The following is a 19,060-nucleotide window of genomic DNA, read 5'->3' on the forward strand; positions in this document are numbered from 1 at the left end:
ATGTAGAGAAAGAACCCCCTCTTCATGCCTCTCGATGTTTCAGCAGTTTTGCACTGAAAACACCTACAGGTTCCTACGGCTGACCTAGATGATATGGTAACACCCAAAGTGGGAACTGGGATTACAATGAGGCTGGTGGGAACTAAATATATGCAAGTGTACTTGCAAGCCGATAAGTAAAGAGAAACAGCCTGACTTTTTTTTAGAAAATGGGAAAAGGGCAAGAAAAAAATCAATTTCCAGGAGAAATACAAATAGGCAATGAAAATATGAAAAGATATATACCCTCACTAATAAATAAATTTATATTTACATGACACGGCTTTTTTCACCTGTAAGTTTAGAAGTGATTTAAAAGATTTTTAGTAATAGTGCTGGATAATCCTACTTGGTGAGACTATAAATGGGTACAGTCTTTCTGGAAAGCTTTTTGAAAATATCATTCAACATTGCAATGCACAGCTTTTGACCCAGTAATCCCACTTCTAGGAAACTTCCTATAAATATATGTTGGAACAAAATACAAAAATACATGGAGAGGTATTTGCTCTACAGCATGTTTTCAACAGAGGAAAAATGGGGAAAAAAGAAAATCTAAACGTCCATCAGTAACAGCTTAACTAAACTATGGTACCTTTATATAGTGTAACTTTTAAAAAAAAAAACCTGTTAGCAAATCTTCATGTACTAACATGGAACGAAACAAAGAGCTAATATGTCAATACATAAATATATACATATATATTTGCACACACACTGGTATGTATATATAAAGGGAATTAACCTTCACTTTCTACTACATATGTCTATATTTGAATTCTTTACACTGGTTTTCCTTTTATAATAAAATTATGAAACTGGATATTAATATATGTGTTTCAGATAGTAGTGTGAATTTATTGCCTGTTTCCAGTTATATGTAGAGATTTTCTAACATTAAATTTATTCATACACAGATCACTACAGTTAATGTTAAACTGCATAATTTATTTTAGATTATTACCACCTTGGGTTAATTCACTGTGGGATCTTAAACACTTTCATATAATCTGAGAAAGTACCGTGGTATCCTCTGATGGGAAGTAAAAGGCTCTTCTATGAGTACAGGAGTTCCCACTTTGCCTTTCATTCCAAATGAAAGCAAATACTTCCACATCTTTTCAATTGTCATTTATATGGTAGTGGTTACATCAACATGAACATTATACTGTTGACTCTGATCCAAAAGACAATCCCTAAGGAGACAGCAAATGCAAAAAGTAGTTTATTCCCATTTGGCAGGCTTCTAATTTCTATGACTTTTCCTTACATATTTGATTCTCTCCTGATCCTACTGCTATGAACCAATTTACGTTTTCAACCTGGCACCTCACTTGGAGACTAAGAGTTTCACAAGTCCCTGAAACTTTATAGTGGATTCTATCTCCTCACTCATCAATCAGTAATACCCAGCTCAAAAACTCCAGAATTTGGTAAACAATTCCACATTCACCCTGTCTCTGGCTTCTGGCAGACAGGAGAGAGAGAGGCTGGTTCCAAGCGGGGGCTCTGAAACCAGACCATGAGGGTTTACAGTGGGCTTTGGTTGCAGGACTTTGGGCAAACTGCTTAACGTCTGCGCCTCCATTTTCTCATCTGTAAAATGGGACGGATCTCTGAGACTGCTGTAAGAATTTAATAAGACCAGATAATCCCTTATAAAGTCTAGCTTGTGTGATTTAATTGGTTTTGACTAAATTCCCTTTGAGCTTGATAGGATTTTAAATGTTTAGTTTAGGAGCTTGCCAAATCGGAATAACTTCTAGGACCCTTCATCCGTTATCTTCTGTGATTCACTCCTGTCTTTTGTGCACTATCCCCACAGGTGCACACAGTATTCCATTTTTCTTTTAATTTCATTTAACAAGAAACTTACTAACACGTACCATTTGACCGACATTATTCAAAGCACCTGACAAACGTTCACTCATTTTATCCCCTTAACAACCCTATAAAGCAAATACTATTACTTATTTTCATCGTTAAGAGGGGGCACTGGTTTCACAGAGAGCATAAGTCACTTGACCAAAGTCACAAGTAAAGGTGGAATAAGGAAATGAACCCAGGCCCCCTGGCTCCTGAGGCGGTGCTCCTGTCCCATCACAGCCTCTAGGGTATGGCATCAGGGTGAAGGACCCTCCCTCAGGGGGCACCAGCACCACTGCGAACTAAGAGACTGTTGGCTAATACGTTTGAAGCACGTGGACATAAAGGAGTGAGTGATTCGTTGGATACTTACTACAGTCAAACATTTTGAAACCTACTACATTTAGGAGAAGATACTTCTGTAACTAGAAATGCCACCGTAAATCAGTTCCTCCTCTTAGGTTTCCCACATTTCGGCATTTTGAAATTTGACCAAAAAGTGATTTCCAGTTTTCATATTATGAAACTATCTTGTACAGCATTTCCCTTGTTTAAATTGAAACTATTCGGAACCTGCATCTAAATAATGGATTTGGAGCCATTAGGAAATTTATACTTAATTGACATAGGTCTAATCCCTCTACTTAAATTTTTTTAAGTTTGCTTTTATTCTCTACTGAAGCAAATAAAAGGATATATGTTTAAATTATGTTCCGTTACATTAATAAAATCCAGAATCTGTATTTCCCAAGGATCAATTTATTTGAATCAAACACCAATTTTTCAGACTGTGCCACCACACTGGGTAGTTCCAACCAAAATTATCAGGCATCCTATTCCCTCATAAAAATGTCCGGTGGGATATGTAATTTTATTCTCAGAAGTCCAAGCTAAGTCACCCAAAATGCTCGATCAAGCCAACGCGACGGTCTGGTCCAATTCTGTGGTAAAACTCATAGCAAGAAATATGAAGTGAAACTCACCATGGAGAACTCTACATTCCCTCATAGGATCTTCTGATTTCCTCTTTCCCTTTATCTATCTGGCGAGCAAACATTTCTTCACAGACAACAACAGCTTTCTCTATACAAAAGCAGCAATTACATACTTCCAAAAATTTTATAGAACTTGACCCAAGGTTGACTGATGAAATTCCTGAAGTTTTCAGCACTTTGCATACAATCACAAATAAAGAAGAGACTTCCAAAAATGGCTTTCTAATAAGTGAAACAGTATATCTCCATTTAAATCTGCAATTCGCTCACCAGAGCAGTGAGTGGCTAACCTTTTTTTCATGCTTCATATATAGTCAGCCCTATTCTAGGCACTCATCTCAGCCTCTCAACACTGAGGTATGTACTATTATTAAACCCATTATACAGATGGGGAAAATGAGGCACAGAGCTACTAAATCATTTGTCTATAATCTACTACCCAGTAATTGGTGAATCTGGAATTCTAACCCCCCAAAATTTGGGTCTTATAGTCTTTAACTCTTAGACGATACATCTTCTTATCTCTCAGAGATCGAAAGACCAAAAGACTAAGATACATGTCTACAGAAATAATCAGGTCATACCTAATGAACACACATTTCTGAAAAAAGCAGGCTACAAGGATGCAGATGACGATGTTGTCTGATTTTAGAGTCAACTCTTTTTTTTTTTTAACATCTTTATTGGGGTATAATTGCTTTACAATGGTGTGTTAGTTTCTGCTTTATAACAAAGTGAATCAGTCATACATAAACATATGTTCCCATATGTCTTCCCTGTTGCGTCTCCCTCCCTCCCACCCTCCCTATCCCACCCCTCCAGGCTATCACAAAGCACCGAGCCAATATCCCTGTGCCATGCGGCTGCTTCCCACTAGCTATCTACCTTACTACGTTTGTTAGTGTGAGTCAACTCTTATTCTCCTACAATTTGGGGCTGTTTTCTGTACATTTCTCCCTATTATTATATACAAAAGGCACTAAAAATTCCATTGAGCATGTAGAGAAGATAAACTGCAGGGAAGTTATTATATGAGAAAATATAAAAACAACTGCAACTAAACTGACTTACTCAAACCAGAGTAGATTAACAGTATATAAGTTTAAAATGAGAAAGCGTCCTTATTAGAAAATCCCCCAAAGGTTTGCATGTGAAGAGGTTCTAATGGATCACACTGCACACGTGAAAATGAGGAAGGAAACGGGGTATAAGAAAGCAGAACGACATTTGCTTCACATGGCCTTCATGGGCTGAACTAATGACTGCCTCGATCGGAAGACACTGAGCTGAGCATCCTCCCAAACAAAGGTGAATTTCAGCTGTTATTATGAGTGGCTTGCTTATAAATGATGGCATAGGTTCAAGGGGAAAAAAAATGCTTTAAGGTTAACATTCTACAAACCTTAGATTATGAGCCTAGGAAATTACATAAGGTACAGCAATCTGACATGAGTAACTTTACCTCTTAGCCAGCTTTGTTTTACTGCCATGCCAAAAGCCGAACTTGTGAATGGGGTAGAACCAGTTATTTGGATTTCATAAGGGTGTGAAAGTAATGGTACTGTTACAAGTACCAAAAATGTACTATGGGCTTTAAAAATTCTGGCCAGAAACAACATGGGACTTCTCAAATGATCTATTAAATGGGATGAAGACATGTAAGGTGCTAATATGCTGCAAACCTAAAGTCTGCTTTTAACAAGTAGTGTTTTGAAATCATGAAATGCTTCTTGTTTTACTGTGTGTGTATGTTTATGTGTAACAGCTGACATTGGAAACCATGAACGACACAGTGATGAAGGGCTTCAACGGGTCTGAGAGGTGCCCCAGGGACATGCAGGCAGCGCACCTGGTGTTCCCAGCCATCTACACTGTCGTTTTCTTCATGGGCACCCTGCTGAACACTTTGGCCCTGTGGGTGTTCATTCACATCCCTAGCTCCTCCACCTTCATTGTCTACCTCAAAAATACTCTGGTGGCCGACTTGATAATGACGCTCATGCTTCCGTTTAAAATCCTCTCAGACGCGCGCCTCGGACCCTGGCAGCTCAGAGCCTTTGTGTGTCGTTTCTCTGCCGTCGTCTTTTATGAGATCATGTATGTGGGCATCACACTGCTGGGGCTCATAGACTTTGACAGGTTCCTCAAGATCATCAGACCTTTTGGAAAATTCTTCGTACAAAAACCTGCTTTTGCAAAAGTGGTCTCAACCCTCATCTGGCTCTTTTTGTTCCTCCTCTCCCTGCCAAATATGATCTTAAGCAACAAGGAAGCAACACCGTCATCTGTGAAAAAGTGTGCCTCCTTAAAGGGTCCTCTTGGGCTGAAATGGCATGGAGTGGTGAACTACATTTCCCAGTTCATTTTCTGGACTGTTTTTGTCCTAATGCTTCTATGCTATATGGTGATTGCAAAAAAGGTATACAATTCTTATAGAAAGTCCAAGAGGAAGGGCAGCAAAAACAGCAAAAGGCTAGAAGGTAAAGTATTTGTTGTCGTGGCTGTCTTCTTTGTGTGTTTCGCTCCATTTCATTTCGCCAGAGTCCCATATACTCACAGTCAAACCAACCGTAAGACTGACTGTCGATTGCAAAATCAACTGTTTCTAGCGAAAGAAACCACCCTTTTTTTGGCAGCAACTAACATTTGCATGGATCCCTTAATATATATATTCTTATGTAAAAAATTCACAGAGAGGCTACCATGTATGAAAGGGAGAAAGATTGCAGCATCCACCCAGGAAAATCATACGAGTCAGTCAGACAATATAACCCTAAGCTGATAACTTTATCATGGTTAACGATTGACTGACAAGACTTCAAAAGACAATTTACTTGGAAATCAAACGTAAGCAGTGAAAGAAAAGATGGCTTCGAGCAAATGCTTTCTTACATTTTACTATCCTCGCGTACAGAAAGGATTATATAAATTTTAATTCCACGTAGATCTATTCATAAGCTGAAATGAAGTATCCGTAAGAGAATGCAACGGGAAGCAAACAGCCAGCCACTAGAAGTCACCTTTTCAAGAGCGTTCACTTACACTTTGGAAAAGATTTATCGTGGGGAAATGTATATTCCTAAAAATACGTATCTTCTAATTATGAAAAATATATTCCTCCACTCTAAAACACCTCACATTCTTCTGCACATGTAATTCAAACAATGCTACTGCTTTTGTATCCCACCTGCTGATTTAAAAAGAAACAAACCCAAAAAACCCACCTTGTGAGTCCTTTGGTGAAAACTGAGGCTAGAGGTTGAAAGGGATGCTAGATGTAAAGCGTCTGGGGAATAGGTCAGAAAGCCCAGACACCTGGTGAAGGCGCTTCTTCTTAGAGTTACAAACAGCCTCTTCCCCAGTACGCAGCTACACCACAGGAGGCACAAGCAGCATTACTAAGCCACATAAAACATTGTACTGTGACACTTCGCTTACATCCTGAGCGTGTACAAATTCAAGGGCAAGAATACTGTATTCTGATTCTTTGGAATCCCCCCTCTGCCCAGCAAATACTCTAACGGTGGTTGAATATTCCACCTACTCAGCAAAGCCTTCCTGGGCCAGCACCTCCACGCTCCTTCCTCATGTCTCTGGTTGAAAATAATTACCTCTCCCACTGTTTGGGTATGTTAGGGCCCTCAATGCCGAGTTCCTTTTACTAGCTTGCTGTATTCTTTTTTTTTTTTAATAGATTTATTTATTTATCTTTGGCTGCACTGGGTCTTCGTTGCTGTGAGCGGGCTTTCTCTAGTTACGGCGAGTGGAGGTTACTCTTCGTTGTGGTGCGGGGGCTTCTCACTGCGGTGGCGTCTCGTTGCGTAGCATGGGCTCTAGGCACGCGGGCTTCCGTAGTTGTGGCACGTGGGCTTCAGTAGTCGTGGCTCACGGGCTCAGTAGTTGTGGCCCGCGGGCTCTAGAGCGCAGGTTCAGTAGTTGTGGCGCGTGGGCTTAGTTGCTCCACGGCATGTGGGATCTTCCCAGACCAGGGCTCGAATCCGTGTCCCCTGCATTGGCAGGCAGATTCTTATCTACTGTGCCACCAGGGAAGTCCCTAGCTTGCTGTATTCTTGACTGCATCCCCCGAAGATGGTTAGGATTTTTTAAGAAAGACAACATATTTTGAAGACAGAAAATATGTCATGTTTTCTTGGTATCTCCCACAATACTTCCCACAGAGGATAAATTACAAATGTCTTAAATAGAATATGTCATCGTTATGCCATTCTTGGTACACATATAGATAGAACTGCTGACCCACGATCAGTAACAGCTATACTGGGAAATTTTTAGAGGATGGTGACCTACTTGTACTTATTTACCTCCATATGTTTTCCTGAATCCCTCTGTGGTTCAAAAAAGAGCTGCTAAAGTATGTTTATCTGGAATTGTAGATGCTGATTTGCACCTTCTAGATAAAATGTACAAAGGAGTAGTCATGCTCTGTAGAAGTGGCACTAGTTCCAATACAACCATCAGACTGTGAACCCCAGGCCTCTTTCCATGGCCTCAAAGGCCCTGAAGGCCCTGGATCTTGTCCACCTTTCTGGCCTTTTTTCCTAAGCATTCTTCCATCCTTGGAAATTCATACTCTCGTGTAAGTTTATAATTATCAGAAAATGCCATGCTCCTTTTTTGCCCCCATGTCCTTGCACTTGTAAATTTCCCTCTGACTCACCAAGAAAACTCTTATCCATCCGTGGAACCCTAAGTTGCCATCACTTAAACCATGAAATCTCATCTGGCTAAATTCCCACCACCACCTCAAACCCAATCACTCCATCATCTGTGTGCTGTCACACCTCAATTATTATAATGATCACACTGCTTTGTAATTACTGGCTCATGCATGTATCAACTCTTTTCATACCCTATGTGTACTTTTGAGAGCAGAAATCGTGTCTCATTGTGCAATCAATAAATATCTGATAAAATGCCAAACTGGCTTTATTTTTACATACTAGAGAAGCAAAAGGGAAGCCAAGTTTCACTGATGTTTTTCTTATCAGATGATAATATAAACTTCCTGAAAGCTCAAGCTCTTTTTAGTTGGTCTCCTATGCGTGTACACAGGGGCCTGGGAAGTGTGGGTGTTCTTGGGTTCACTAGTGAATGACCGGGAAGGAAGCAGGATTATTAAACAGTACACGTATAGCTTGGGGGCTAACGTCTATCATCATTTCAGTTTTAAAGCTATTGACAAAATGCTTTAGCTATGTATTGTTGGTTTTGGTTAAGTAAAATTTGTAACTGTAGCATATTACCATCACCAAAACTCTCAGAAAGTACTTTGACATCTGATTTTCATTCGCTAAAATAAAAGAATTAAGTCATAATAACTATTAGAGATGTCACTAAATCCATGTTACCTTTACTGAGTACATTATACAATCAAGAGCAGACTCTAATAATGTATTATAAGTAACTGCATCTAAGCCACATTTCAAACTATGCTTGGGAATATGACCCATGTATTTCAGCTCTAATAATATTTTCAAAATACACTGAATGGATATAGATGATGAATATAATTTTTTGGAAACATCTTTCAAGATAAAATTTCAATAGGAAATGTGTCCACCATAAATGCAAATATTTCATTAAATTATAATAATATTACAGTCAAAAGCAGAGTTCCTGACGTGTAGAATGAAATAATCTACCAAGAACTTAGAGAAGAGGCAGCTTAAAATCACATTCACAAAATGAAGAACTATTTGAGGAGAGCTTCCCAGACTAGCAATCACAAATACTAAAATCTAGAATACTTACAGAATGGGGAACTATACCATAGCCGTTAATGAGACATAGAAGCGAGGGAAAAGTGGAAAAAAACATTAGTAGCTTTGGTAAAGTCTGTAAGCTCAGAGCACAATTAAGGGCTTCTGTCAAAAGCTAAACTGTCATCATTTTGACTGGATAAGGCCTTCCAAATACCCCTGATGCAGGGGAAGTGGGAGAGGATATTGTCCCACGCGGAATTAGTCTTCAGAAACCAAGAGAAATTACTGTAAAAGGGGAAGGAATTCTGCCCATTTTTTGATTGGGTTGTTTGCTGTGATGGTATTAAGCTGCATGAGCTGTTTGTAAATTTTGGAGACTAATCCCTTGTCAGTCACATCATTTGCAAATATTTTCTCCCAACCTGTGGGTTGTCTTTTCATTTTGTTTATGGTTTCCTTCGTTGTGCAAAAGCTTTTGAGTTTAATTAGGTCCCATTTGTTATTTTTATTTTTATTTCCATTACTCTGGGAGACAAATCAAAAAACATTGCTGCGATTTATGTCAGAGAGTGCTCTGCCTAGGTTTTCCTCTAAGAGTTTTATAGTGTCCGGTCTCACATTTAGGTCTTTAATCCTCTTTGAGTTTATTTTTGTGTATGGTATTAGAGAATGTTCTAGTTTCATTCTGTTACATGTAGCTGTCCAGTTTTCCCAGCACCATTTATTGAAGAGACTGTCTTTCCCCCATTGTATAGTCTTGCCTCCTTTGTCATAGATTAATTGACCACAGGTGCATGGGTTTATTTCTGGGCTTTCTATCCTGTTCCACTGATGTATATTTTTATGTTCTGTGCCAGTACCATTACTGTTTTTATGACTGTAGCTTTGTAGAATAGTCTGAAGTCAGGGAGCCTGATTCCTCCAGCTCCTTTTTTCTTTCTCAAGATTCCTTTGGCTATTTGGGGTCTTTTGTGTCTCCATACAAATTTTAAGATTTTTTTGTTCTAGTTCTGTGAAAAATGCCATTGGTAATTTGATAGGGATTGCACTGAGTCTGTAGATTGCCTTGGGTAGTACAGTTATTTTGACAATATTGATTCTTCCAATCCAAGAACATGGTATATGTCTGTGTGGTCTGTGATTTCTTTCATCAGTGTCTTATAATTTTCAGAGTACAGGTCTTTTGTCTCTTTAGGTAGGTTTATTCCTAGGTATTTTATTCTTTTTGATGAGATCGTAAATGGGATCGTTTCTTGAATTTCTCTCTCTGATCATTCACTGTTAGTGTAGAGAAATGCAACGGATAAACAGACATTTCTCCAAAGAAGACATACAGATGGCCAAGAGGCACATGACAAGGTGTTCAACATTGCTGTTAGAGAAATGCAAATCAAAACTACAATAAGATATCACCTCACACCAGTCAAAATAGCTACCAACAAAAAATCCACAAATAATAAATGTTGGAGAGGGTGTGAAGAGAAGGGAACCCTCCTACACTGTTGGTGGGAATGTACATTGGTACAACCACTATGGAGAACAGTATGAGGGTTCCTTAAAAACCTAAAAGTAGAGCTGCCATATGATCCTGCAATCCCACTCCTGGGCATATATCCAGACAAAAACATGGTCTGAAAGGATACATGCACCCCAATGTTCACTGCAGCACTGTTTACAATAGCCAAGACATGGAAGCAACCTAAATGTCCATCGACAGATGACTGGATAAAGAAGATGTGATACATATATACAATGGAATATTACTCAGCCATTAAAAAGAATGAAATAATGCCATTTGCAGCAACATGGATGGACCCTAAAGATTGTCATACTGAGTGAAGTCAGACAGGGAAAGAGAAATAGTGTATGATATCACTTATATGCAGAATCTAAAAAGAAATGGTACAAATGAACTTATTTACAAAACAGAAACAGACTCACACACTTAGAGAACTAACTTATAGTTACCGGGGGGATGGGTGGGTTGGGGGAGGGATAGACTGGGAGTTTGGGATTGACATGTACACACTGCTATATTTAAAATGGGGAACTCAATAATTATGTAACAAGCTAAATGGGAAAAGAGTTTGAAAAAGGATAGATACATGTATATGTATAACTGAATCACTTTGCTGTACACCTGAAACTATCACAACATTGTTAATCAACTATACTCCAATATAAAATAAAAAGTTAAAAAAATAAAATAATGAAAAAAAAAAAGGCGGAGGCTGGGGATGAAGAGGCAGAGAAGCAGTGTGAATTCCCAACTCAAAGAAGTTAGATGGCTGATAAAGCGATCATGACATCAGAATATAAATTATTCAGTCTTATTAATCTCATCACTTCATATATTCCATATGCATTTGAAAGCAGCTCGTTCCATAACTTTCTAAAGTCTTCTTTCTAAAAATGCCTGACCATCAACCCAGGTAAACTGTACTCTTCCAGTAAGTTAATAGATCAAAGCTCACATAGATTAGATCTTAACAGAACAAAAGCACCACAGCAGAGGGACCCGCACCCAGCTGTGTTTAATAGCTAAGGGAGTACACACTGAAAAGACAGCAGCCCTTACAAATCAATTGAAGTGCCTGGAAACACAACTCCACTTTTTAAATTTTACATGGAAACCAAATGTAGGTAATATGAATATAGGACACATGTGTTAAATCAGTAGTTTTCAAACTTTAGCAGGTACCAGAGCCCGCTAGAAGGATTCTTAAAACACAGATTGCAAGGCCCACCTCCAGAGTTTCTGATTCAGTAGGTCTGGGGTGAAGCCTGGGAATAAGTTTCCAGGAGATAAGGATGCTATCGATTTGGGCCACATGTTAAGAACCCCTGTGCTAAAAGTTCCTTGAGGTTCATACATCTGTAAGGACTGATTCACAGCACAGCACTGCACTCCTGGACATGAGTGCCCAAGGGTGAGATCTGTCAACAGGAGACAAACAACATTGCTACAAAGAGAGCAGGACAGATATAAGGTGACAGGCAGTGGCATGAACTACAGCTACCTGGAAAGTTCACGTCCCACTTAGGGGGGCATCTACTACTCAGTGCCAGCTGGTGGCACGGGAGGGAACTGGGGCCCAGGGTTGCCAGTTGGTAGCCACAGCAGTAGTAAAACCAGCATCAGCAACGACAAAAACAGCACACATTACTTACTACTTACTAGGTACCAGGCAAGCATGCCAGGAGCTTTAAATATATTGGTCCATTTAATAATCCCAGGAAGCCTAGCAGGTGCTATTGTTATTTCCATTTTAGAGATAAAGAAGTTGAGAAACAGAGAAGTTAAGCAACTGGCACGGGGTCACACGACTTTTAAGTAGCAAGGCTAGGACTCTTAATTCAGACTCTGGCTTCTGAGCTCATATTCTTTTTTTTTTTTTTTTTTTTGCGGTACGCGGGCCTCTCACTGTCGTGGCCTCTCCTGTTGCGGAGCACAGGCTCAGCGGCCATGGCTCACGGGCCCAGCCGCTCCGCGGCATGTGGGATCTTCCCGGACCAGGGCACGAACCCGCATCCCCCGCATCGGCAGGCGGACTCTCAACCACTGCGCCACCAGGGAAGCCCCTCTGAGCTCATGTTCTTAACCACTATATTGACAATCGCAGATCTTCTAATGTTTTCAAGAGAAATCATAAATCCAGTCCACTCTGCCATATTTCCTGTTATTTTCAAAGCTTCCGTAGTCACCCCTCACACTCCCTGAATCCCACAAAACAGTACCTTCACGTGTGGACCCTAGTGGTCCGCATGCTGCCAGCTAATTATCCTTGACCTAGAAGCTGACAAGCACCTCCCAGGACCTTACACTCCTTTACTGAATGCTTGCTATGTGCCACGCACCATGTTACGTATGCACCTTACAAGGGTTATCACCTTTCTACTTCTCACTATTACCCCACGAGACAGATACTACAGGGCTCCCCGTTGGGGAGGAAAAAAAGAAAAGAAAACGGAGGCACCAAGTGAACAGATACCTTGACCCTGGTGCCCACGACCCCACCAGCAAGCAGAGGCAGAGCTGGGACAGACACCCCGGAAGGTGGCCGCAAGACCACACCTCAGTGGCTCTGCTGCACCGCCTCTCTGACAGTCGGGACAAACCTAATTCCTCAAGGGGTGACACCTCAAGCCCCAGCTGTGAGAATGGTGAAGAGGGGGGCTCCTGAAAAGGGAGGGAGAGGTCTCAACCCAGGAAAAGTTTCAACAGCTCAGGGGTAAGAACAGACCCACCATGGACCTTCTGAGCCCTCTGGGGGCCCCTCTGGTTCTTAAGCGGAGTAACAGCCCAAAGAGTGGGTTGACTCGCTCATTCCTTCATTGTGTGCTTCATGCAGGGCCCTGGGCCTCCCTGGAAGCCGCACACAGACCATAATGAATCCGAACGTGGTTCGTGGAATAAGAGACATAATTAGCTCACCAGAGAAGCTCGGAGGAAAAGGCCGCTACTGCCAAATGGAGAAACTGAGCAAGGGCTCACAGGAGATGGAAGTGTGAACTGGACCCCGGGGGAAAAACAGAGGCTTCGGAAGGGAACCCTGCGGTTCTGAGCAGTTTGGAGGAAGGCTCAGGTGAGGGTGGGCGCTGTGCTATGGCCGAGCGAGAGGGGCCACGGAGGGCCTGAGGCTGCAGCACGTGCGTGGGGAAGACGCGCCTGGGAAGGGAACTGGGACCTCAGTGCACAGCACTTCCGGGTTGCTGGGGTGTTCGGAGCTCTCCGTGAGCCACTGAAGGTGGCTGAAGTGAAGACTACTGTTCTCTATGCCGCGCTTTAGCAAAAGCAACTTGCCGGCAATAGGCAGTTCTGAATTAACGGAGCCACTGAGGCCAAGAGAGCAGTTAAAGAAGCCTTCCATCCATGCAGGCGAGAGCCAAGGGGAAAGAAATCTGACATGTAACTTAGAGACATTTTCAAAAAGAGACAAAGGTCTTGAGTCCAAGATCACTGGAGAGTATGGGTTTACATGTAAAACGTATGTGATTGATATGCAAAATGTATTCTCAATGGGGTCCATCATCCCCATCACACCCCCTCCCAATCGAGAGTCATTGCTTTGAAGAACATTAGCTTGGGTGATGTCCTTGATCGTGACGGGCGTGTTGAATGTGAAGTACTAGTGAGAGAGCTGGGTCAAGGAGTCCAGCCAGGAGGGGCAAAATATGGATCCAGGGCTCTGAAGACAGGGCTAGATCAGAAGCCAAGGGAATCATCTTTTCTAAGAAAGGGAGAGAACAAGGAATGAGCTAAGCACCTCAGCAGCCATGCTGCACCAGTCTCGTGACAGACGAGATAGAAAGAGAGGAGCGATGCCTGGGATTGTGGGGGCGGGGATTGCCGACAAGGAGCACCAAGACGTTCCTTGGGAAACTGAGGAACAAGAGAAGTTCGAGGAGGAAATGAGAGTCAGCAGAATCCCACAGTCTGGGAAGGTCAAATGTGACAAATCTACAACTGTGAGGTCAGTGGTCACTCTAAGAAGGAGGTGGCGTAGAGCCCCAGTCTGCAATAGGAAGGGCGGGACGACAAGCTACTCTTGCCATGAGGGACCAGTCAGTTCACAAGAGTTCCAAGGAGGAAATAAGAACAGCGGTTATATTAGCTCGGCCTTTCCCAAGGGTTTCTAAGAATAGGTGGAGTAGTAGCTCCTTGCCATGCTTCCTATGCAGCACAGTGTGAAGATGTTCCATGTGAAATGGCCCACAGAGCAGAGGCGCAAATCACATGGTGAGTGTAACCACACAACCAAGAGAACCAGCTTCAGTCAGAAAATGGGTGTGCCATGGGCTTCCCTGGTGGCGCAGTGGTGGAGAGTCCGCCTGCCGATGCAGGGGACGCGGGTTCATGCCCCGGTCCGGGAAGATCCCACATGCCGCGGAGCGGCTGGGCCCGTGAGCCATGGCCGCTGAGCCTGCGCGTCCGGAGCCTGTGCTCCACAACGGGAGAGGCCACAACAGTGAGAGGCCCGCGTACGGCCAAAAAAAAAAAAAAAAAAAGGGTGTGCCAACACCCATGTGTCAGACAATCAAAATATTATGAACTTAACCTTGACTTTCTAGTTGCAGAATGTTTTTAAATTTTTAATCATTCCAACTTTATATTCATAAAAACACCCCCATTCGTATTCATTTACTTACTCTCCCTCTGCCCTCTGACCAAAAAAAAAAAAGCTACTGTTCACTAAGTACCAACCAAGTTTCAAACACTGTAGGAATTATCCTATAGTATATTATCTCATTTAAACTTTACACTCTTACAAGGTAGCCATTTTTCAGAAGAAGAAATTGAAGCTCAGATATAATAATGATTTGCCCAAAGTAAGAAAGCACCTAAGTGGAGAGGCTGAAATCCACACTGGAAAGTATGTGACACCAGTTACTGAGCTCTTATCAAGGCTGACACCGCCCCTCACAAGAAGATTTCCAAAGTGAGGAACGGGGCCGGGCATAGAAGAGAGTATCAGTATGAGGGCGGAGGTCAGATGCAGGCACATCTCCAGAGTCAGTCGCCAAACCATCCCTCCCCTTTAACTGACCATTACACATGAAGTTCTCATACCAGAAAAAGGTAACTGCTTTATTGAAAGCAAGCCTAATAGATACAAATCATTTCAAATGACAGATTAAACACAGTAATTCAAGCACAGGGACCTAAAGATACCAATCTCTGCCAGGAAACATTAAAGGGTTTGTAATAATTATACTCAGCACAAATTCTCAGCAACTGGATGGTGAGCCACAGTTAGAGCGATTTTTGTGTACAGAGGGGTGGGACAGGAAGATCTGGAGAGGATTTTACTGCAGCCCTTGTTGTATGTTCTGGCTACATGCAAAAGACATGGGCATCCCAGACAGATCATTTGAGCTATGTGTCAATTAGATCCCTGCTCATCTTTGTCTTGTAATGATGAGTTCATGTACTGTGAAAGACTAAGAGGTCCTTCGTGTGTGCATTTTCCTTTCAGAAAAAATGGATACATCAGAGATCACAGAGACAGAGAAAATTAGACTGCAGTACCAATTCTCTGCCCAGCAGCGCTGGAGGAAGCAACACTATGCCCAGGTCCAGGCCAATGCAGCGAAGCCAAATAAAGGGAGGAGCGAGCAGGCGGTCATATGCAAGGCAGAAATGACTAGAAGACCAAGGTAAGGCTTAGCAATGCATTTGCCAGTGCCTCACACTAAAAAGGGGGGAGGTAGGAATAGGGTTAAAAAAGTTTATTCTGGGATTTAGGAAGACGTATCAACACCATTACCTATTTTCATTCCTTTAAAGGGATGAAACATTAGAAACCTTCTCTCCTTGAGTGCTTCTGTCTCTTTAAGAATATATTTTTGAAAGATTATAGAAATTCTCATCTAAAATTCTGTGATTAAACCAGAACCTTAGTTTTACAGAAAACTGAAGCCGGGAAAAGTTGAATGAGTTTGTCCAGTATCCCAGAGAAAAAGTGAGTTTGGATCCACGAACCAGGTCTCTGTCCAAAACAAGAGTATAGATATCCCCATTTGATTTCAAAGTTCCAAACCCCAAGGTAGACTTCAGGGTAATATATTCAAACTGCCTCAGAAACATTTGAAAGCATCTCCTCACTAAGTGACCCACAGGATGGACCTAGCGAATACAGAGCAGGCCAATTTTCAAAAGCCAAGGAGATAAAAAAAAAAAAAAAAAAAAAGCAGAAAGATTTAGAATAAAAGAGTAAACTAGAAAAACACAATGTGTGACCACTGATTAGTTCTGCCTCAAAAAATTGTAAAGAATGTTACTGGGAAAAAGCAAAATTCAGACTGAATATTGTGCGTAGGTAGGAGAAAATCCCTTTTTTTGTTGGTTGTTTTGGGGGCTGTGCTGTGTGGTTTGCAGGATCTTACTTCCCCTACCAGGTACTGAACCCACGCCCTGGGCAGCGAAAACACAGAGTCCTAACCGCTGGACCAGGTAGGAGAATATCCTTGCTCTTAGGAAATACATGCTGAAGTAGTTAGGGGTGGGATATCTGTCACAATGACTGCAACTTCAAACAGGTCTCCCCACAAATATGTGTGTTGAGGGGGAGGGTGGGGGAGGGCGTGAAAAATGTCAATGGGAAAATTTAGATGAAATCTGCTTGAACTATAATTTTAACTTGTCTGTAGGTTTAACATCTTTAAAAGTAACATTATAGAAGGAAAAAAATCACCTGTAATAAAAAATGAAACAAAAAAAATTTTTTTAAACATTGTGGTGGTAGAGAAACACAAACATGATGTCCTAGGACATCATCCTATATTCAAAATAAATTTGGGGTTTGTAATAGCTAAACAATATTATTAAAATAGCTTCCTTGCATTTAATAGGATCTTCCATTGAAGCAGCAAGATAATTATTGTTATAAAGTCTCCTGTGGCTTTTATGAAATGTGAGACGTGCTATAAAAATCGGCAGAAAAAAAATTATGCAGGTTAAACTTTTGGTGCTTTGAACAACAATAAAGTTATGGACTGGTTCTTAGCTGCTCTTTTCATCAAAGCATTACACTCTTCTCTGACTAAACCTGTACTACTTCCCTTTTTGAAGGTTATGTAAGACCAGCTTTAACAAGTCCCAACTTGAGATCGGCATAACGTGCTTTAAGACAAATGCATAAAGGGTGCCTCATGTTAACTTTCTCACTGCAAGACTTTGCATGGCCAGCCGAAGAGGCTTTTAAATACACAATCCCACTGTGACTAAGGCCAGGAAGAGGCTAGTCCATGCCCAGCCCAGCCCACCCTCAGGAGGAGACAAGGAGGGCCACCTACCGCACTGACACCAGTTCCTTCCCTCCCCCTTGTGGAAATCTTAATACAAAACCAACACATACAAAGTCAAGGTGTATAACCCTGAATTATCAAAACATTTCCCTTCAAATTCAAAATGGAATAGTGTATGAAAAATATTATCAGCAGCGATGTAACAAAGGAAAGGTATTTTCTTTAACATTAAAAAACAAACAAACAAACCGTATTAAGTTAGTTGACAAGTAATAGGATGAAGTTAACCCAGGTCACAAATGTATTAAAATTTAAGGTAGATAACAGAACTGCCTTTATTCCCTCGACAGGAGCTCGTGAAATATTTGTCCACACAAGCTCCTCCACGTGAATTCACGCCCACCACTGGAACTGTGGGGCGATAATCCTCAGAACTTGCAGAGAAGGTCTTTGCCCAACGTACTTTCAAGGAGGCTAAACGGGATGTGCTCCTTTGAATTGATGCTTTTAAGACCGGCAGTTGGTCATTCTGGCAGAGTTCCCATTTTGAGCAGTACATCATTTACTGTTTATGGATCACAGTGACAAACGGCAAGAAGTGCAACCCCCGAAAAACAAGTCTCTCATCTCAGGCCTGCATGGCATAACTTCCCCCCCATCAAGATGCAGGGAACTGGCTTTACATGTTCAAAGCGAAATCCCTGGAGAAGTAGTACCATATGGCACAAAGCGGAGTCCACCCTGAACGAAGGATGGTTTAGTAAATGTGGCAATTTCCTATACGACTGAGCCACTATTAAGTTGGCTAATTTTTGTTCAGAGACTTCCCTAGGGCTAGCTACTCATCCACAACATACTTAATCCATCCTAAATAGAATGGAATGGAAAACCATTCAATTTTAGTTGTCTGTTTTTGTTTGTTTAGGAAAAGGCAACAGAAGAAACAAACTTTTGATATTCAACTACTGGTATTTAAATTAAATACATTTGTTTTTCTGCATAAAAACAGGAAAAAAACCCAACTAGTACATATACATTATTTCCTTAAGGCATAAGTAAACACTAAGTAATACCTATTATTTACTAGCTTCAAAAAATGTTCCACCTTAATTATTTTCATTTATCTTTCTCTTCAACCATGATAGTAACAAGTTTTGATTTCATTTGGTGATATTTTCTTCATTTCTTTTACTTGCTTGAATGTTGCATTCAAGAAAATCTTGGAGTCTCTGGGAAATTTTTTGGAAGTTCTAAAATTAATTACAAATAGGAAAAAGTGATTCGATTATATAAATTTATCATTGTGGGAAGATTTTTTAAAAGAATAAAAGTTGTCTTGTGGAATTCAAGAGATAAGGTAAACTCGCCCCCTAAATAACTTTATTTAAAATATTTTTGTGTAGGTGAAAGCAGGTTATATGGAATTCAGCAGATTCTTGAATAAGACAACAGGTTTCCCAAGTTATCGATCACCAGTATAAACACATATTAATTTGTCTTTAATATATTAAATAATACTATGAAAGATCTGTCTTTTATAAAAGATATTCTGGTTCCTTTTTATCCCAAATTTAATTAGCAGGAAGGTTTGTAAATGCATATTTTCTGATTAGTAATAGGGAGTTCCCCTCCCACCCCCCAAAAAACCCTAAACACTGGGTCTGATTTAAGAGGGCCCAACGTGAGGCT

At 41.0% G+C, this 19,060-nt stretch overlaps 2 protein-coding genes across 3 annotated transcripts in view; one reads left to right on the forward strand and one right to left on the reverse strand.

Moving 5' to 3' along the window:
- Positions 1-19,060, reverse strand: part of MED12L (mediator complex subunit 12L) — a 326,301-nt gene that overhangs the window by 91,820 nt on the left and 215,421 nt on the right. The gene's annotated exons all lie outside the window — the stretch shown is intronic.
- Positions 4,675-5,682, forward strand: P2RY13 (purinergic receptor P2Y13; the record flags this gene model as incomplete). Its single annotated transcript, XM_082839066.1, has 1 exon — positions 4,675-5,682. Exon 1 carries the CDS (start codon positions 4,681-4,683, stop codon positions 5,680-5,682), a length of 1,002 nt encoding a protein of 333 aa, XP_082695192.1. The 5' UTR covers positions 4,675-4,680.

Source organism: Leucopleurus acutus, assembly GCF_964270905.1.
Source record: "Leucopleurus acutus genome assembly, chromosome: 5".
Taxonomy (NCBI): Eukaryota; Metazoa; Chordata; class Mammalia; order Artiodactyla; family Delphinidae; genus Leucopleurus; species Leucopleurus acutus.